This window comes from Xiphophorus couchianus, chromosome 6 (genome assembly GCF_001444195.1).
Source record: "Xiphophorus couchianus chromosome 6, X_couchianus-1.0, whole genome shotgun sequence".
NCBI lineage: Eukaryota > Metazoa > Chordata > Actinopteri > Cyprinodontiformes > Poeciliidae > Xiphophorus > Xiphophorus couchianus.
Window position 1 is genome coordinate 1,051,756 of NC_040233.1, and position 22,095 is coordinate 1,073,850.

The 22,095-nt window shown below is 38.0% G+C and overlaps 1 protein-coding gene across 2 annotated transcripts; it reads right to left on the reverse strand.

Annotated features, from left to right (window-relative positions):
- Positions 1-542: 542 nt before the first annotated feature.
- LOC114146111 (tissue factor-like) lies at positions 543-14,503 on the reverse strand. 2 transcript variants are annotated; one of them, XM_028019894.1, is made up of 7 exons: positions 14,321-14,503; positions 11,985-12,102; positions 9,995-10,081; positions 9,095-9,204; positions 7,200-7,378; positions 4,075-4,240; positions 543-3,294 (listed from the first exon to the last, which is right to left on the reverse strand). In XM_028019894.1, exons 1-7 carry the CDS (start codon positions 14,382-14,384, stop codon positions 3,149-3,151), a joined length of 870 nt encoding a protein of 289 aa, XP_027875695.1. In that variant the 5' UTR covers positions 14,385-14,503; the 3' UTR covers positions 543-3,148. The 2 variants fall into 2 exon arrangements, with proteins under 2 accessions (XP_027875695.1, XP_027875696.1); XM_028019895.1 differs by lacking the exon at positions 11,985-12,102.
- Positions 14,504-22,095: the final 7,592 nt, after the last annotated feature.

Consider the following 22,095-nt stretch of genomic DNA (forward strand, 5'->3'; position numbering starts at 1 on the left):
TGAGTAATAGTTTTGACTCTGGTAGCAACTGGAACAAACTTTCGACAACTGATGTAAGACTTCTGACAATTGATGATAGACAAGGATCCGACAAGGAACAAGAGACACAAGTGGGTATGAATACACAGGGAAGGTAATAAGGGGAGACGAGGGACAGCTGGGAACAATCAAGAGGCAGACTGGACAACACAGGAACTAAATAAACACACAGAAAACTAAATCCTCACACTAAAGACCTTTTGTTGGCCTACCTCATGGCTACATAAAAACACTGTGAAATGATTGGTAGCAAATATTAAATCTTTTTACAGAACAACATGCAACTTTGCAACTTCACACACAGCAACCAAAACATGAAAAGTTCCAACTGTAAACAGTGAGATATTCTCTGCTGGATGCTAAGTGATCTAACCTTTAGTTTGGCTGTGAGCCATCATGTGTGTGGAAAACAAAAAGGTGTCGTTCTGAAACATTATTGCTTCTAGTTCATTGTGTGAAAATCTTCCATTGTACTCAACAGATGAACATAGTTGAACAAGCCAACCAGATGATTCCTCTTTTATTGTGCATGAGATATTTTTAAGCAAAACATATTTACTCTGTTATGTACAGTATATATGCATCATGTACACGATGTTGGCCAGACCAATACCAGTTTAGAACATCTGTGTATTTCAGAGTAAACATGCAATATCTCATTCAAGCACACTGAAGCTGCTACATGAATCTCAAATTATTGGTCATACTACAAAAGACAGCTTTAACTTCTGTTTTTCACCAAATTTTACATATATAAGCAAGAAATATTAAAATATTTTTTATTACGGGACATGATATTTAAACATAAAAATCATGTTTTTTGTTGGTGTGAGAAACGTAAGAGCTTCTTGGAAAGGACAGAAGAAGGCTGATGCACTGCCTGATGTAGCCACTAGGGTCCAGAATTGATTGAGTGCAATAGGAATTAAATGTTTAATGCTATTACCAATGACAGTCACAAATACATCAACTCTACTGTAGGAGCTGCAATGAGGTGGAAGCTTCTTTTCATGTTATAAAAGATTTTATACTTTATCTTCCTTTAATGAACTATTTCTTGTTAATGTGTTCATGAATTTGCAGATAATTTTTTGCATAACCCAGTTGTATTGTGAAAGTAACTGATGCAGTTAGAATCCTGATAATATACCTGACTTAAACTGCTTCAAGTTACATTATCTGACAGGGAGTTCCAATAAATAAACAGAACAAATAGTTTTGTTATGAAATTAAAATTTTCTATCTATGCATGGTTTTTGTTACATTTTAGGAAATGTCTAAAACCATCTTTTTTTATTATGTATGCTATAGATTGCAAATGCAATTTTAACCAGAAGATGTTACCCATACAGATGAGTTGTTGACACTTTATCTGTGTCCTCATTTAGTGCTGTCTCTATTTATTCATTGATCTTTTTGTTTGTTAAAAGCCATGTTAAGTCACATGCCAGTCAGCGAATTTGTGTTTGAACCTGTTGGAGGAACAATTTCCTGCTATAATAATGTGTTTGTCTGTCAGATAGAAAAAACTGTTCTTGTGTAAATGGTACATTTTGTGAAGTATTCAAGGAATAAAACTGTCAGTCCAACAGCTAGTCTGATTATTTCTTTAGAGAGCCAGTTGAATTGTACATGAGACATCGTCTTAATATAAGGAGCTCGAAATGACAGATGAGGTCATGGAGAAACATTAAACCTTAAAGATATTTTGCATATTTGAAAGTGAAATAGAATGCATGGTCTGTCTTTATAAGACCTTGGAGTTGTAACACACAATGGCTGATAAATCAATCTGATTCAAGCTTGGTTTGCTGTCCACTTACCAGGTCCTGCCTTCAGTTACAACTGCACTGGTTACCATAACAACCATTTATCTGCCCAGTTTTTCCATTACCAATAAGTCCAGTATTGTTAGTGAAACCATCAGTTTGACAGACATATTTGATCCTCATTTTATTTGTGGTGTTAACACTGAATTCATCACTATTAATCCATGAATTCAACGTAGTCAGTATTTTAGAACCAATTCATGTCAAATATTATCTTAAAGAACTTGATCCATCTTCCTTGTTTATTTATAACGGCTGAAGTCTTGTGATATTCAAGTCAAGTTTATTTGTATAGCACATTTTAGCGATAAGAATTTTGATGTGATTTACATAATAAAAACAACATGATGAACAAACACAAAATATTACTATTACTATTTGCATTCTCTGTTGTAAGAGAAGGGGGCTCGGGGTTTTGGAGGATGGAGGCGCTCATGCTTCCCCCACAAGATGCCACCCTGGGCAGTTGCCCATATCAGAAACCGCCGCTATTGTTGAAAAGTCTTGCCATAGGTTATTTATTAGTATTTAGTTTTTTTTATTTATTCTTTGTGTTCTTTGTGCATTTGTATTTTGTTCTCCTAGATCAGTGTTGCTGTTTTCCAGGCGATTTGTTGTTTCCTTGAGTCTCTGTTCATCTCAGGTTGATTATGCATCTTTCCTCAATCTGCCTCTTGGCTTTCTCACCCAGCTAAAGACAGTTAATAATCAACCTCCTGCCTCGTCAGCATTCACATTTGGAGTGACTCTATACGACACAGTGTCATTTCAGTCTGTCCAATGCAAAGGAAGGAGGAAATCTTTTTTTTATTTTTTTTATTGGAACATAATGTATAAAAAACATAACAGAATTCATAAACTATTTAACTAAAAAATATTCGAGTATTCCACATAAACAAGATCAACTTTTTTCTTTATATTGTTGGTACACTAAAAGAAAACTACTTTCAAGGACTTTTATCTGATTTGTCATTGTTGCTTTACAGAAAACCGACCTAAATACTATACAGCTCTGCTGAAGTACTTAACATATCCTTGGCTGTAATACCGGCAACTTTCTGTTAATGGAAATCCAATGTTCTGACTCCCTGAATTGAATGTTCATTCATTTGTTTTAACTTTATTATTGATAAACAATAAAGCAGGAGGACCAATCTGAAGTTGGTGACTGAAAACCTTATTTTCTTCATCATGTACCTCTATTCATCCTCCTATCAGAAAGCATGAAATGTGTTCAGATAAATGTAAAAAAAAAGGACAGACAGAAAATACTGTGCACCTCAGATAGGAGCTGATGACTCAGCTGTTTGGATGTTTTTGTGCCTTTTGTGATTTCTTCTGCAGCAGAGGATAGTTGTTGTGATGAAGACAATGATGACTGTGATTAGGATGAAGATGATGCCAACCCAAGCTCCAAGGCTTAAATCTACAGGAACAGAAAGAGTCTCAGTTAGAAAAATACTTCATGTAGGAAACCTGTTTGTGGGGAAACTCCAGGTTGTCTGATTCCACAGAGCGGCTGGATTCCAGGCTGTATGAAGAAACCTGCTCACTTTGAGAACACCTGTGTTTCTCTGGTCCCTGCCTGACACGAGATGTTCGTTTATAAAATTGTACTGATACTGAAGCAGTCATAGGAGAATTTTCTCACATAAATCTAATGTTCTACCACTCACTCATACATATTTTGCGACATGGCCTAATACACTGGAGCCCAGCTTCAGATATACTTATTACATATTACAGAAGGACATTTTAATGACTGTCCTGCCTGCAGACACCCAAGATGGAAGAGCTCAGGAATATGATCTGCTTAAATTATTAATTTAAAATTTCCAGACATCAAAGTAAGGTACTGAGATGCAAATTTCACATTCATTTGTTTTCTTTCTATAGATGCAGCAGTTAGTATTTAAACACATTAGACACCCAGGCTGAATTCACCCCATCTTCAACAAGATGGTAAAATCTCCCTGGCAGCTTAATGTGGGTGAATTTTCACAGCTCAAATATCTTGCTTATCTTAACAGAGGTCACAGAAATCTAATAGATGTTTATAAACATATTTTACCCACATATACCAACACATAAATGACTGATATTTGAGAGAAAGTAACTAATTACAATAGCTCTACTGCTTCACTACATTATGGATAAAATACTTAACTCTTCTCAGCTTCTGTTTTATGTCTACATGTGCAAGCACCTTGTGTGAAGTGTGTGTCTCCTCGTCTACACTGCTGTGTGCTCCAGGCTCCAAGTTGGGTGGCTTTAGGTCTGGAGGGAATGAAAGCTGCCACCATGAAGCAGTAGCTCTGTCCAGCATCCAGTCCTGAAACTTCTGCTGAGCTGGAGTCAGCAATCTTATATTTCTGTAAGGTAGAAATCAGATTTTTGACACCGTTGAAAGCACAAAGATCCACTCCACTAAAAATAAACTTCAAACTAAACCTGATGTACTATTTGTGGAGTAAAAGCTAGATATTTTAAACCATTTTAGATCCTCAGCTTTGACACCAAGAGAACTGCTAAACAAGAAACCGTTTTGACATTTTATTTCTCATAACTTATGAAAGTCAAACAATCTTTTCTTAAACATTTGAAATACACCTAGATCAAAGCTTTTGTGGGTTTGTCTGCTCTGTCTTCTCAAACCCCCAGCTCATGGCAGATAGCTGCTCACACTGAGCCAGGTTCTGGTTCTGCCAGAGGTTTCTTGCAATCATGTTAGTGTTCCTTTAGGCCAGTGGAGAGGAAAAGCCATTATGAAGCCTTTAGTGCAAATGAGTGGCTTCATAAGACCATTATACAGGTGAGGCTGCATTGGATGATGCATTCTCACTTGCATCATCCAATCACTTTGTCCCTGCCTCAGCCAATCCTCAATCAAGAATCCCTTTAAAAGGCTCATCATCCATGGATCCACCTGCACCACCGTGCTTCTGCCCACCTCCACCCCGTCTTCCCAGGCTCCCCTCCTTTCCTGTCTCTACTCCAGCACCAGTGTCTGGCTCCAGGAGAAGAAGACTCTAATCCTCGTCCTAAGCTGTCAATTCAAGCTGGTGGTGATTCTCAGCATACAAGTCTTCTGCTGGGGTCCAACCGCCAAAGAACCTACTTTCAAGTCAAATAAAACTCTCTAATTGCTGCTTTTGTCTTTGTGAGTCTCTCCAGATTCAATCATTTACTGTACATAGCACATTTTCAGAAATTCAAAGTCATTTACATGATTGGAAGGAAATAAAGCAAGCAATAAACCTGACACTGCAGTTGCAAACTTAAGGGAAAACAATGACTGGTTGAAAAACAGACTAAACTTTAATTTAGTTGTTAATTGTTGTGAAAATATGATTTCAGTTTAGATTTAAAGAAACTCAGTGTTTCAGTTGTTTTTGGAAGTTTGTTCCAGATGTGTGGTGCATAGAAGCTGAATGCTGCTTCTCCATGTCTGGTTCTAGTTCTGGGGATGCAGAGCAGATAAAGGCTGGTAACCTTTATCTAACCAGTTAGGTTAGTTAACTGGTACTTAACCTAACCCATTAAGTACTGCATCAGAGAGTCCAATCCAGCTTTCTAGATGTTTCAATAATTATGGTCAATTGTGTTGAACACCACACTGAGGTCCAACAGAACCAGCACTGTGGTTCTTCCACAGTCTGTTGATATGAAAGCCACTGAACACTTTGATTCTCAGGACTGTGGTGAGCATGGAAACCAGACTGAAAAACATCAAAGCAGTTGGTCATCAGGAAGCTATTTAACTGTTGCAACAGCTTTTTAGATCACTCTGCTGGTAAATGATCCTAGCCTTTGCCTTGCTACCCAATTCTGCTTGATTTTGATCGCCCTTCAGTGTTCCACCTGGGCTTTATTAATTAATTTAAACCAAATATTTTTCATAATATGCAAGAAAAAAACTTCCTTCACCTAGTTAAAAAGCACACATTTCTCTATTAGTTTTACTCACAATAGGAAGTTATATTACTATTTTACTTTAGGATACATTAAATTCTTGTTTCAAGTTACATGAACAAAATTTCTGATCTGATAAATAAATTTTATTAAACATCACAATGAATTCTGCTCCAAAACATTTAGTGTGAATTCTCAAGCTTTACAATCTGTTAGTAGCAATAAAACCAACATTTGCTTTAATGACACACAAGAGTTAGATCAATGTAACACACTTCCATCTCATTCACGGTGCCACACCGGAGACAAAAACACGCTGCTAAGCACACTGGGAAATATTTCCCATTTCTGTCTTTTTCTTCTTTCAGTTTTTTTAAGTACTAACCTAAAAACTCTAGTTTATCCAACTCTTGAAGGTTTAACAAAATTAATAAAAAGTTAAAACAACTTACTGCTCTAAATTTGTCTTTCATAAACTCGCACATTTAGGTTCAAAATCTAGATCTCGCTAAATTAAGAGACCATACTGTATAAGCAATTCAGCTTCTACATTTTTCTGAGACAATATTTTTAGTGATGTTTGGTTATAGCAAAAAATACTTCATGGCTAATAAGATTCAAAAAGTGTCTCTAAGGATTCTGCATAGATGTTATCATGATAATATTGCAATATTTAGATATCGGCCAAAAGTTCATTTTACAGCAACTCTGAGGAAACCATCATTCATCCTTTCTGGGACCTCTCTTATTCAAATGTTTTAGAAATATATTTTTTATTTCTAAAAAGAAACTTGATAATAGATGTACTGTTTAACTTTACAACTATGTCAGGTGGTTTCTTCTGTTTGAAAACTCCAAGAAATAAAATCTTTGTTGTAAACTTAATGTTAATTTAGCAAAATTGAATATCCACTGCTGTAACTTTCTCAAGTCAAAACCCAAATTGAATGCCTGTTTTTACCTATGTATCTTCATATTTGTCTTCTTTAAAGTACTGTACCAATGCAAAAGCCTTAAAGACTTTATGAAGTTGAATTTAATTTTTCATGTAATCTGCCCAACTTTGTTGTATTTTTCCTTTTCCCAATTCTATCTTTTGTTCTCTTGCTTGCTTTAAGCCTCATTAATTCATTATGTATGTTTTTGTAATTTGTTGTACACACACAAACACACACACACCCCCTCCCCCCCACACACACACTCATACATGCATATATGTATATGTATATACATATATGTGTGTGTGTGTGTGTGTGTGCGTGTGTGGGTAGGCGTGTGTGTGTGATATATGTTTCACTGAACTGAGGTTTTAAAAACATTTCAAAACAAGAAGGGGTTGACCATCATATCACAGCTGTTGATATAAAACAGAGTTTCTAAAGCGCTGATATAGATACTGTTCTCAAATAAGCAGCATACCTCTCCTGTGCTTCCAGATTTGGAGTAGATGATCTTATACTTCAGATCATTTTTCAGAATGTCCTTGATGGTTTGCTGCTTCCCTCCCACAGTGATGGAGGTCAGCGGATGTGTGATGTTGAGGATGACGGTGCCCTCATCAACATCCGTGATGGAAAATTCCAAAGCGCTGATATTGCCTACCGAGATGAGACAGCAGTGATAATGAGATGTTTTGTCTGGCTTAACATATTAGGAATCAGGGAAAGTCACGTCACTGGTACAGTAGCTAAGTGAGTCCACATATCACTCACTCACTCACAACAATACATATTTTTAGTGCTTACAATGTTGATTGAGTCAAAAAATTATAATGATCAGTTTGATGTGTTTTAACTTATTATGCCTGGTATCCATGTCCATTATCTTTTTCCTATGTAAAACACAATAAAAATAATTTTATATATGTATACTAACATTTTGTGTAACTCACAGTATTCAGCTAGGAAAACATGTCCTGGTTATTAAGGATATGTTTGTTTTGTTAGTATTTAAAAGTTGTTTAAAGATATAGTAGTAGTCATAGTAGTAGCTTCAATTGTCACTTGATCAAATAGAACCTCACACTGAGCCCGGTTCTGGTTTTGTTGGAGGTACCTTCCTGTTAAAGGGGAGTTTACCTCTCCACTGTTGCTACATGCATTCTCAGTCGGAGGGATTGCTGTAAAGCCAATCCCTCCGACTGAGAATGCATGTAGCAATCCCTCAGGGATTGATAATCAATTTACAATGTATGTCGTTGATTTGGAATCTGTTGCATGATTGCTTTGAACTGATCATGTTTGTAAAATGGCTGGAGATGATGTGCTGTAAATTTGTGTTACGTAAATAAACTGAATTTATTTTTAACTAAATGTACCATCTGCGACCTGTCCAGGGCTGGGTGGCCACCAGCACCCCCAACAACCCTACTAGGAGTAAACATGTAAGATGATGGATGGATGGGGTGGATTGGTATACTTATCTTGAACTTAAAAAGATTGAACAGATTAGATTTTGTGCCAAAATGTGGTTTACCTGTGCACTTTGTGTATCGGTTATGTGTAATCTCTTAGATATTTCACATTAGAAGTTGGTGGCTGAAAGTGATAATTTGATAAGTGTCAGTGGACTGGCCAGAAAAAGTGTACATTTTTTTGTTTTTAAGCTTTTGGAGTTGCCAGTTTTCATTTTCGTTTGATTAAATATAAAAGGATTAAAGCAGGGATGTCAAACTCCAGTTCTCAAGGGCCGCAGTCCTGCAACTTTTAGATGTGTCTCTGCTGCACCACCTGAACACAATAATTAGGTCATTAAGGCTCTGGAGAAATGATCTACACAAGGAGGAGGTAATGAAGCCATTTCATTCCAGCGTTTTGTAGCTGTGGCACATCTAAAAACTGTAGGTCTGCGGCCCTTGAGGACTGGAGTTTGACACCTGTGGATTAAAGGGTCAAAGCGCGTTGACCACTGCATCCCAGTTCTTTCCCAGTTTAGAAAATGTTTGAATAAATCTTGAGGAAAGGAAACAGAAGCAGCGAACATAGAAAACCTAATGAGTGATAAAATGCACTACATTATCGAGAGAACAGAAGATAAGTTGATGAACATAACTTTTAGTGTCTGTTCTTGACTTTCATGTTTCAATTAACATTTTGGGTAAAATAATGAGGAGAAAAGCTCTATGCAAAAGAGGTGGAGCCAGATTATGGTCTTTGATGAAAAGGGATTGAAGCTGGAGGGGAAGTTTTAGTCATGAACTGTTATTGGATGAGAATGGAATTTGGATTAGCAAGAAAGTCATAAATGGAAGAAAATGCAAAAGCTGTCAAGTGCTCACATGTCTGTGTGTGGGTGTTTGGTAATGTGATACCTACTCTCTTTGTAGGGGTTAAACATTGGGGCATAGGTGTGAGGAAAGTCATAGTCCAAGCCAAACTTATCAGCAAGGTGGTCAGAGTCTGCTCTGATATCAGCTTCATAGTTCCTGTGAAGACAGAAAATCTTTCCTAAATTTTCTCTCTTTCTGGGGTTTGTTTGTTCTGTACTGAGCAGCTGCCAACCCCCATCCAAACTCGTACAGTTTGCCTGACTGAGTTTAACTTCAGCATTTACTCTGACTTTTAAAGCCGCTCAAGTGTTACACGGTTGTGATGCAGGCAGCAAACCTTAGCGCATCAGTTCCTGTCTATATTTCACTGAAATTTGATCAGGCAGTTTAATTCTATTAATTTTATATTTATGTTGTCAATTCATAGCACATGTTGTCTCAAAGACAGTTACAAGTCTGTGGTATTTTGGGGGGATATTTTTCAAAGCAACTAACACCCTGAGCAGAAAACATTGAATTAACAAAGACAGGAAGCAGCAGGAAGATAATAGTCATAGCTACTAATTTCATTTCTTCAGACCTGATGCAACACATATACATGTAGACTTATAGAATAAAAGGTGAATATTCCTGAACTACCAAGGTTTATGTTGATTTTTAAGAAATGTTGTCCTTTCTAAAGTTTTTCTAGAACATTTCAACTTCTTTCATAAAAGAATATTACACTCATGTATCAAATTCCAAATTAAATCCCTTCAAGTGTTCATTAAAGGTGCCTTTGTCTCTCTCTCTAGTTTTACAAGAAATGGTAGAAGTTACTTTAACTCATCATAATGAAAAAATGGTGATAGAAAAGGCAATTAAAAAATAAAATTCTCTGAGAAAAATATATTTATTTTATAAAATAAACTGTGAAAAGTTTTAAATGTCATCAATAAGGTCTCACTTGTTCGATGCTTCAAGCTGTTGAGTCAAATCACATTCAGTCTCTGACATGCTGAAGCAGTTATCAACATCCATCCAGTTGTGATCTCTGAAAGGTTTATGACAAAATTACATTTTAGCAGAAGAAAAACCTCCAAACACGACAAGACAATTATTTTAGACCAAAGAAACAAACAGCAGATGTTGTAAACAAGAAGAGGTTAGACGAAGTCATTGTTTTGTAAGTCACAAGTAAATCTCAAGTCAAATTTCAAGTGAAGTCCCTAGTAAACGCATGCAAGCACCAAGTCAAGATAAAATCCTAGACTTTTGATTTTAAGTATTAAACAAGTCATTTGATCAATTACTTTTATTAATTACTGGGTGATAATTCATAACATTTGAATTGTTAAAATAATTTTGAAAAGTGTTGTTGATTGTCTGAACAACCAGTGATAGAAGCTGAACTTCAAAATGCTGGAACATTACTAGTGATGTTGCTTTTTTCTGGAAATATTTACCAAAAAAAATTCAACTGTCACAAAACAGGAAAAAAAATATTATCCAGAATAAAAGACAAAATAAATCAATTTCCTATAGACATTGCAAATATTCCCCATGTCAACCAACTGCAACAGTAAATCCCTGATTTATAATATTACTTGATAAAGATCAAATCCTTAAATTAACAAATCTAATTATTTATTCATCTGTATCAAAACAGGCTTTGTTGTAGAGTTGATTTTAATGGAAATGATTACTGCAGCATCTACCTGCTCAGATGCACTTTAGGTTAAGACCCAAAGCTCAGAGACTTGCCATGTACACCTTTGGCTCTCCAGGCAAGAAGGACGGAATGATGTTGAGTCTTTGAAAAAGGAATAATGAGACTGGTACAAAAACTGTTAATCCCAGAATGCATTGAATTTACCTACTTTCAGTTTATATCTTCCTAATGGACATTCTGAAGGAAGGGGAATGAATTGGTGAGACATAGATTAGCGTGTGAGAGCTCTGTGTTTGCTGGCGAAGTGAGGCACAGCGACTTTGAAGTATCCCTGAATCCAGAGTACATACAGTTGGTGATTCTATTCTAGCCTTGACCCTGGCCTATTAAAGCTCAGCAGAGAGGATGCTGTCTCTATTTCAGTTGCTGAGCCGACGTTGCTAACCACCTGTCACTGCTTCCCATCCTTACTGGAATGCTGGAGCTGAGCAAAAAACCATGGTCCCACACACATTGTCCTGCCACTGCACTGTTCTGCACCAGATCAAGTTCACCCCACAGTCTGAGCTAACATGGACCAGCCAAACGGTGCCGCCACCTGGCAGCACTCACGCTGCGCTGGTGACAGTTGTCTCAACTGTCACCAGCTTGAAATTACCAACAGGTCTGGAGGAACATTCTGGTCTGCATTTAAAGTCTTACTGAAAATGCATTAACACTATTGTATAGAATGGTGCTGCTGTAACCTATCGGACATTTGGATGACTCTGTGCACAAATCATCTTTTTTTCTTTCCCAACTTTTCCCAAACCTCTTGGATAGCTCTGGATGAACAGACATCGCCAGCACTGTCATCATCTTTGCTTTCTTTGTAGTATGCAGAATGAAAGCAGATAAACGGAACAGTAGAAGCAGTCCACAGGAGGTGGAATTGCTGGAAAATGGTTAGGACTATGCGCTGGGCTGAACCCTTCACCTGGAACAGTTTAATTATTACGTGCCTGGCATACCCATGAAACCAGACAGAAAACAAACTTTCTACTTATTTTAAGATCTCAAGTCTTTTCAAGTAAAATGTTTCACATTCAATTGAAGTCTTAAGTCATTGGTATGAAAGTATAAGTCAAGTCCTAAGTCTTTTGAGGTTTTATCAAGTTAAGTCTGAAGTCACAATTTTGTGACTTAAGTCATGGAATCTAGATTCCAAGTCATGTGACTCTGCCTAAGTCTAACAGGCAACAACTGATCATTAAAGGCAGGATAAAAAAAATGTGTCCTCACTTACTTTTCAGAGTACATGACGGTATATGTATGCTCAGACTCTTCAACAGTCCATTTGAGAATAGTTTGAAAATCTAGAGATGTCCAATGAACATTCTGTGCTTTGGGAACAGAAGTGTCACCTGGAAATATGAACAGAAAATATTTGTCTCTTTAGAATGGAAGCGTTTTTTACTCCTTTCACTGAAAGTTTAGCATTATGATATGTGGCTTTACGTTTTGTGATTCTATGATCTTCCTTCCTTATTTTCTTCTGTTTGAGAGTAAAATACTCAACACGTTATGCTTGATACACTTTCATTAAACATACATTCACCACCATTTTAAATTTAATGTACAAGTAATGGAACAAAACATTCGATGAACAATGGTCCAAGTTTTGCCTTTTCTTGCTAAAAAAAAACCAGGTTCTGTTTTCTAGAAGACTTGGCAGTCTAAAAAAGTTCAAATGAAATCAGATGATGCTGTTCAACAATTTTGTGTCCATGAAGATGCAGTGTCATCAAAGGTGAAGGAAAAATACCATAAATTGCACTATCTCTGTCTAATTACATATAGATATCCATATAGTATAATATTTGTAACTTTTTTTGACACCACTTGTGGTTTTTAATGTAGGCTATTTGGGTGACATTAGAAAATTCTCAGATACTTTCTTGCATTTTAATTGGTTGAGTAGAGGGAGGGGCTTCGCAAGGGTGCCATTCATTTGAGAACCACCACTGACCGGCATTACCCGGTAGGAGGGGTTCACACAGGGCTGTGGTCAGAAAAAGGGAAGCACTCTTGCACACTTGGTGACTTTTCAAAACCCTGTAGGAACTTTCTTTATCTCAAAAAGACTGTGGGAGGAAGCGGGAGTACCTGGAGAGAACTCACCATGCACACATGCAAACTCCATGCAGAAAAACCCGGGCAGGGAATCGAACCCAGGACCTTCTTGCTGCAAGGCAACAGTGCTACCAACTGCGCCACTGTGCAGCCCATGACAGTAAAATATAAGACAAGATCAAGCTTCTCCACCTTCTCCCTATTAATTCCGTCCAAAGAAATGCACCCTGGTCACAAACAACCAATCAGAACCAGTAGGAGGGTCTTAGTGCTATCAATCAACCTCATCTACATGCTGCTCATTGTGCTAATTGCAGAGAAACAGCTTAGTGTTCCAGAAAAACTGTTAATCTGCCATCATTGTTGGGCATACAAACTAGCTTTAGCATTCATGGCAGGCTCTGCTGTGGTGAACTATCTGTGAATTGACATCACTAAAACCCTCTTTCTGGTTCTGACTGGTTGTTTTTGATGTAGCTGTGTATTTTATGGCCGGTCCACAGGGAGAAGGCTGAGGACCTTAATTTTTTTCACAGATTATCTGTGTTATATTATACTGTCACAACCTGGTGATAGTTTTAGCAAATGTATAAAAGATATTTTTTATACTGCATCTTTAATACTGATGCTAACGTTACTATGAGGCAATGTGGCGACAGTGGTAAGAGTTTGTCCTGCAATCGACAGGTTGCCAGTTCCATCTCCGCTCTTTCCACTTCTGTCATTCTGACCTTGACCAAACGTGTCACTATCAGTCATACACTCCTCAGTCAGTCTGTCAGGCTCTGTTAGTCTGAGTGTATGAATCTTTGTGTGAATGAGTGACTGACTGAATGTAGTGTGGGGTCCTCTGGTCTTGATACAGCACAAGTACAAGCCATTTATCAAGATCTCCACCCACAGAATTATAATCTGTTACAGATCAGTTAAACAGACTGATAAGTGCTGACCATAGTGTTTTATTTCTGCTAAAAGTAAAGCTTTTACCTGAATCCGCAGGTGGATCAATGAAAGGGTTCAATAAAAAGCAGGGTATCACATGCTGAAAATGTTATGTTCCTCTGTATTCCTTCAACAGGCAGAATAAACATGAACTTTTTACTCTGAATCCAATGTGAGGTGGAACACCAGAAAGGAGAAAAAGTTAAACAGTTCCTGAAGATAAACTAAATCATATAAGGTCTGACCGGTAGGTTTCTGAGAAGGCTGTTTATTCACAGGGATACACTGGCAAGTCAGTAAACATTCAGACAATTTCCAACCTAATATCATCCAACTATGTAAATAAAATGTACCTCATTGTTAAATTACTTAGGTTGTTTGCAGACGATTGAACTTCTCTCTTACAGACCAATAGACTAGTTATACTCAGTAATGGCATGGTATCCAACAGAAGTAAACCATAAACATGACAGCACCATTTCAAGTGCACTTTGTGGAGTTTTCATAGAGAGGCTGGTGCAGATGACTTGTACCAGAACAGAAGAAAACAATGATCTCATGACTTACCTGTGGTCATGCTCCAAGCAGTCATACATGCTCCCACAGACAGCAGAGTTTTTATACAAGCCATGTTAACACACTAGAATACGTTCCAAGGCAATCTGTGGTAACTTCACTAACTACCTGAGCTGAAAAGAAGCTCATCTGGTTTTCAGCGGCTCAGACTGTTTTTATGTAGCAGGGCAGAGAGCGTGGGAGCTGCAGTGAGGTGGAGCTAGGGGAACATTCAGGGTCCGCCTGCTGTGTGCTGATTCTTTCCACATGTTTGCACATATGGGGCTCAGTCTGAATTCCTCCCTAAAAGTCCGTGTTGAAGAGCATGAATGCCTTATGACTAATTCTACACATTCATTTGAAAATTGGGAAACTTGAGTTTCAGTAATTTGTATTTCTGAGGAGGACTAAGTGAGGACAAAGCAGTGAGTAACACATTGGAATTGCATGTAGTCTGAAAAAGGTTTGTGGTCTGGAAATTAAAACAAGCTATTCTTCTCATCAGTGGTTCTTTTGTAAGAAACAAACAGCTTGAGCTCTTGTTGCCTTGACAACTGAGAAGCTTTGTGGCCTGACCCAGATCAGACTCACCATAAACCACTTTAGTTCCAGAGAATTTGCTCATTTTGTTCACATTAGCTCGTAGACAGATAAGTGGGTCAAAAGTGATTCGGTGAGGGTTCTTTTGCTATATCTTTTTAACAAAAGTCATCATTTCATTTTCCAGGTGTTCCTCAAAAATGTGTTATTGAGATTATACCATTTGAAATTTGATCTTACCTCTGATACATTTAGCAGAATTTACATTTTCACAAAACTATGCAAGCTTCCTATCCTGAGGGAATTTTTCTGCTATAATCCAAGAGCACACATTGTCAGTCTGAAAGCAGGATTTCATGTCTTTCTTCTCAAAACGTGTAACGCTTGCAGAGGTGTGACCAAGTCACTGTGTTGCAAGTCTCAAGTAAGTCTCAAGTCTCTGTCCTCAAGTCCGAGTCAAGTCTCAAGTAAGTCTCAAGTCTCTGTCCTCAAGTCCGAGTCAAGTCTCAAGTAAGTCTCAAGTCTCTGTCCTCAAGTCCGAGTCAAGTCTCAAGTCAGGAACCTTTAATTTCAAGTCATTTCGAGTCGTTTTTATTTTATTTTATTTTTTATAATTTGCAATTATACATAAAATTCAAATAATAGACCATTTGTTCGTTTTAAAATATGTATTTATCTCAAATGATAGAACATGTGTAGCTGAACACAAAGTATAAAAAACATTTTTAAATTGGACCACTTTATTGCCCAGTTCTGTTAAACTTGATATTCAATAAAAAAGACGAAAATGCTGACATTTCCACAGCACAATACAAAGAACCATAACAGCAGTTTTTTCCTCTTTTCTCTCACCTGTCAAAACAATATATTGTCAATATAATTTCCCAACGTAGATGTCTTCAAATACACCAACCATCCTTAGATGATACTAGACCCGGCTCATCATCATGATGGGACAGAGAGACTCTGTTCCCTGTGTTCAGGTCCAGAATCTGCTTTCTGTTCCGGAGCCCCGCTCACTATCCACCGGCTTCCTGAGCTAACACGGTGCACATTATTTGTGGAGGCATTTGAAGGACCGGATTTATGGTAAATAATCACCAATTTAACCCGGAGTACACATGCTAACACGAAGTTAGCTAAAGTCAGCTATCTTACAGCAAAAGAAAAGCGCCACCTACCGATCTTTGTGAAGCTTCAAATGCCGGACAAAGTTGGACGTCGTGGCATCTCCATCCGATATTCTCTTCTTGCATGTTTTACAAGTTGCAGTTCGTTTTTTGTCGAAAGTTCATAACCTACGTAGCCAAAAGAAATTACTCGCGGAAGCATATTCGAGCTGTTATTTCGTATTTCGTTCCCTGAGCTCTGTAGCTTTGCCGCGGTTTTTTAAACGTCCAAATCCTGTTAATTTGATTGGTTGTACTGCAGCTACGTACACATACATACATAAGGAGAGAGGAAAACCATAGTGACGGTCTGCGCATATTGATACGGAATGAGTGACGTTAATTAATGACGCCACTTTATAAATAATGTGTTTTAAATTTTAAGACTTTGAGTAAAAAAATATCAAGTCTTTTCAAGTAAACAGCTTCAAGTCGAGTCAAGTCCCAAGTCAATGGCATGAAAGTCAAAGTCAAGTCCGAGTCTTTGAGCATTTTTTCAAGTCAAGTCTCAAGTCGTGATTTTAACGACTCGAGTCTGACTCGAGTCCAAGTCATGTGACTCGAGTCCCCACCTCTGAACGCTTGTACTCAAAACTTCTCACATTCACACTTAGTCTCTGGTCGGACTCTCTGCTCGCTTTTGGCAATGCCTCTCAGCCAATAGAGGTGTTACCAAATGAAAATGAAAAGCATTAGTGCTTCTACAGATTTGTTGAAACTGTCACAATGTCGTGACAGTTTGGTATGAGGCAGATAATCTGTGAGATCAAGTTGTCATTTCCCAGTACTCCCAGTAATAACTAGGAACAGCCAATCAAAGCCTGGAATGCCTCCTGGGAGTGCCTTAGTGCTGTCAATAAGGCTTGTGTATGCGCTTGGTTTTTGCTATGCTGCAGCTTCTTCCTGAGAGCGGAGGCTTCCATCAATGCTCAGGCAAGTTAGCATGGCCATTGGCAGTGTTGGGTAGTAACGGATTACATGTAACGACGTTACGTAATTTAATTACAAAAAAAGAGTAACTGTAATTCGTTACAGTTACAATGAGAAAACATGTAATTCAGTTACAGTTACTTCCGAAAATATTAAGAATTACAAATTTAGTTACATTTAAAAAAAAATATGAACAAAAACCTTTGCGAAATATGTAATGATATTTTTATTGCTTTGCGCCCTATATCGCCTTTTCCCGCTACGGCTCCTTGTCTCTATCATATCTGCCAGCCGCAATGCCACTCTGATGTTCCATCCTGTGCTGGTGGAGCCTCCTGGAGGAACAGCAAGCAGCGGACGGTTCCATTTCAGCTCAAGCAGCGCATCAAAAATGACAGCCTTCCAGCACTGGAAATATAAGGAGCATTTCATTTACATATGTGAAAACGGCTCAAATTTAACCGTGCAGTGCAAGAAGAGTTTGCCGGCTATCAAGAAGCAATCTATGTCAAACCTGAGGAAACATTTAGACGTAAGTGCAACTCACTGATAGACGAAGCGTATTGTTTTACGAATATTTGACTGTTTGGTGTTGATGCATGACAAACGTTGGAATCTATTCTTTCCCATGAGACATTGTATGCAATGTGCTAGTGTTGTGGTTTTCATGATGAACATAAAGTAAACTAGAAAATTCCTGAAGAAATTTAACTGGGGCCTGCCAAAGTGTGCCCGTCGGTTTGGACCCAGCGTTCTGATGCTAAAAATTAGCATCTATGCTAAGCTTAGCTAAATAGTAGTCATTAGCTTCATTAGTCATTTTATAACTTGCTTCGTAAGTCAGTCACTACTCTCCTTATGCATTGCTATGGGCAGGCCCCAATTAATGCTACTTTGAACATATAATTATTAATTATAGTATATTTTTCTTCTATCTTTTTTTCTCTCTCTCTTTTCAGAGGAAGCATCCAGGCGTTCTTCTGAAAGGAACGTTTAGTCCATCTGATACTCGCGAAGATGACCTGGCAGGCAGTTCTCCCCCAACTCTTGGCACTACGTTGTAGTGTCCACAGTTGTTTTGCTTGTCTAACACAGTGATTGTGTGATTTTGGAAAACTACTGTTTTTCCCGTTTTGATTTTGAATGATATGTTGCAAACACTTCTATTTTTGTCAACATTCCATTGACTGTTAAATGTTCAATGACTAACTTGACTACCCATCGTGCATCTTAAGTCTTGATGCACTGTATTGTGCCGTGTTTAATTTTACAAGCAAGGGTGAGCAAAGAAAAAATCAAGAAAAATAAAATGTGATGTAAAAGTCTTACTTTGCATATTTATTACTAAACTAGAGCACTTCATTGTCATTGCACATGTATGAAGTAATGAAATGCAGTTTGACATCTAATCAAGTGCAACGTGTGCAGATTGTACAGCATGCAGTATTTAGAGCCTGGGGGAGGAGCAGAAAAGAGTATGGCCCGATGAGAGGAGTCTGAGAAAATCTTACATGCCTGGTGCTGGCATCTCTTCTTGTGGACCTCCTGTGATTGCCTGTCAGCAATTCCCTCTCAGCTTAGTGCTCTTTTAAGGTTCCCACTCAGTTCTCAAAAATTAAATGTTGAACATGGGTCAATACTCATTAAAACCTCAAAGTAATCAAAAAGTAATCAAAAGTAATTAGTTACATTACTTTTTAAAAGTAATCAAAAAAGTTACACTACAATTACATTTTAAACAAGGTAACTTGTAACTGTAACGGATTACATTTTTGAAGTAACTTACCCAACACTAGCCATTGGATATGGCCATACTAACTATGCTGCATTCTAACTATGTTGCAGTCGAACCCAGGACTGCAACCCAGGAATGCAGTCCTGGGTTCGATTCCCGGCCTGGAGTCTTTATGCATGGAGTTTGCATGTTCTCCCTGTGCATGTGTGGGTTCTCTCCTGGTACTCCGGCTTCCTCCCACAATCCCGCCTCTCGCCCGGAACGTTAACTGGAGATAGGCACCAGTACCTCCCGACCCCACTAGGGGCAAAGATGTAAGAAAATGGATGGATGGATGGATATATTTATAAAAGTTACATACTGCAGCTTTAATTTCACTTGGGAGAGGATAGGTCAGGAGGGACGCTGCTGGTGACTGACTCATCTGTTAAGTGGTAAAAGATACACTTACAAGTTCAATATATCAATATGTTGGTAATTTCTTTCCTTAAGTCATTAAGTGCTAGTGAAAAGAAGGCAAACAGTCTGTAGCTAAGCTAATCTCACACAGTCTACCCACCTCTCTATGAGAAAAACTGGGTTACAAACTGACACTTTTACCTTTTTCTCTCTCCCTCTCTCTATTTTTTTGAAAACCTAACTTTATTATTTTTCTTAGCAGCATAGTAACTGCCACAGTTGTTCTTGTCTTCCACTGTTTGCTGCTGAACATCGTCCCCGTCAAGTGCGCTAAGCAGGAACAACCATTTCATGCAGGGGGGTGTTCAGTGCAAATGTCTGCTTTTTGGTCTGGGGGTGGTAACATTTAATTTTTACTGTTAAAAACAATTTTAGAAAACATAGTATAATTAATTTTGTAATTGACAGGGCCCCATTTTTAAACAAAAATTCTATGAAAAGAAAAAAATTGTGGAGGGCCCCCTGTTGGTCAGGGGCCCTTGGAATTGTCTTAACTTTCCCCTCCTATATGGCACCCTTTCATCAGTGTCCCAATCCTGTGATAAAACCAAACAGAAACATTAAAACAGGCAAATGTTGCAAATTGTTTGTACTGCCGACATTGCTTTCCAGTTTTGTGTGCTAAAGGAAAAATATTTACTGAAATGATTTGTGTTATGCTAAGTTGCAATGCTGGCATCTGGAAGACAGCCACTGGCCTATGAGACTTCTATGAGAACTTAACAGGCAGATTATGTAGAAGTCAGTGGGGCCATGACTATGTAGAACTGGGAGACCTCAAACTACAGTGGTCCAAATCGCTGTCACATCTGGTTTCTAAAGGTGGATATTAATAAATAGTTTAACCAACTAGTGATGTTAGAAATATTCAACTGACTAATCAGGAGCATCCCAAACCCTCTCGTACTCAAATTCATTTCAACTGTTCACATAGTGGCACTATAGAGTCTATATATATCCAGTAATTAATCTTTGCCTTGAAGATCTTGATAAGGCATAGTGTGTAGCAGCGCAAAATCCTCCTACAAGTTGTTAGTGAACCTATTGCAACAAACAGCAAAAGGTCTGGTGACATATCGTAAATCATAAAGTTCAACTTCAACCTAGGGCTCTTGCTTTCTAATACTATTTCTCTAAATAATCCTTTTTCCTGTCATGAAATGGTGTGGTGAAAGCGGTGAGGGAAACACAGCAGACCCAGAGGAGATGAAATGATGATTTAATGGTGAAAATATCCAAAATGACTCAGTCCAATGCACAATCCGAACAGTCCACAAACCTGGCAGCACAGCAGAGCGGAAGCTAGGGCTCAGCACTGGTAGCAACAGGTCAAACGATAGGACAAAAGAGACTGGTGCAACAACAACACAGAATAGACAAGGGCCCGACTAGGAACAAGGAACACAGGTGGGGTTAAATACACAGAGTGTAATCACAGAACGAGACACACCTGGGAACAATCAAAGGGAGACAGGACAACACGGAGACACAGATACACAGGAAACTTGAAATAAACAGACAGAAAAACACAGATCCTGACATTTCCCCTATTATGCAGTCCTTAAAATTCAACAACAGTTTTAAATTTAAGGGAATGAAAAAATTTAAAATGTATAACTTGAATTTTATCAGACCACCAAGATTATGTTGGAAACTTGACCAACCTTGCATTAACTAAGGCCTGAACAAGCTAACGTTATGCCTATTTGGTTCCTTAGCAACCTAAGCAGTTTTTGCAAGTGTGTATTAACAGACACACTTCATAACTTACATTATTATCCTTTAAAAGAAGCAGGACAGCGCAAAAGCCGAAGCCAACAGGTTTCCCTCTGTTCTCCATCCTGTGTGCTGACCTGAGCAGAAGGTTAGTTAACTTTTGTACGTCAAGGTAGCTGTTGGATTTTACAGTGTAGGGTAGGGCTATATACCAACCCACTGGCAGGCCAGTGGGTTGGTATGTTTCTTTCACGCTTGACAAGAAAACCAAGGTGCCATGAAATCTTTTGGCACCATGTGTAAGTCATTTAATAAGAATGTTGAGTGAAACATTGCTGTAGTTTAAAGCTGATGAATCTGCTAGTGTTGTTGTAACCAAGCAGATGTTTTTGCTCTTTGCATGCCTGACCAACACATCATGAGTTTTACCAGCACAGATTTATTAGTTCATAAACATGTAGCATGTAGATGGAGTAAACAAGAATATTAGCAGTAATCTGATCTGTGCTGTGTTCAGCAGAGTGCATTCCTGAAGGAGCTGACTAAGGCCTCAGGGATGGTTAACGCTCCTTTTTTGGTTAGAAGAAACACAAGATTTGTGCTCAGTAAAGTCTGATATCTTGTGGGAATGTCCTTATTTTGAGAGTATCAGTTTCCTAGAAACGTAAGTCGAAGATCATCATGCTGTCATAGAAGATTTAAGGGAAGTATAAAATCTGATTCATCTTATGTTGTCAGAAGCATCTCATTCAACAGCTGACTCACTCATGTTCAGACTGGACGTAAACCTAACCCTTTATTTAGTTCTATTCTACTTTATGTACCCAGTGAACATTCTGACCTCCCACATTACTCAGTGGGATTTGGATGAGTTTTCTGTTTATTCTCATTACACAATTATTATTTTAACATTTGACCCAGAATGATATTTGCATGTTTTGACCCTTTTCTCATTCATGGATTGAAAAATTGCACAACATAAGGTCCTATAAAAACTTATTTTAACAGTTCTTCAAAGGCTAAAGAAACATTTCTTCATTCCAACTTAAAAACAAGAAAACTGATTTAGACTAAATGAAAACATCATGTCTCTGTTATATCACACAAATGTGGGTAAGCTGGGTGGGGAACCCAATTAGCATCCCTTGGGCTTTTGGACTCATGTATTCCATTACATGATGCCCTTTATTGCCAAAAACATTGTATCACTCCTTTAAATCCTTAACTTGGAGTTCCAA

Coding starts and splice junctions, on each gene's coding strand:
- LOC114146111 (XM_028019894.1), bottom strand. CDS start 14,384: ATGGCTTGTATAAAAACTCTGCTGTCTGTGGGAGCATGTATGACTGCT. Junction 10,082..11,984: donor ACCGTCATGTACTCTGAAAA/GTAAGTGAGGAC, acceptor TAAACCTTTCAG/AGATCACAACTGGATGGATG. Junction 3,295..4,074: donor AGACACACACTTCACACAAG/GTGCTTGCACAT, acceptor CTGTTCCTGTAG/ATTTAAGCCTTGGAGCTTGG.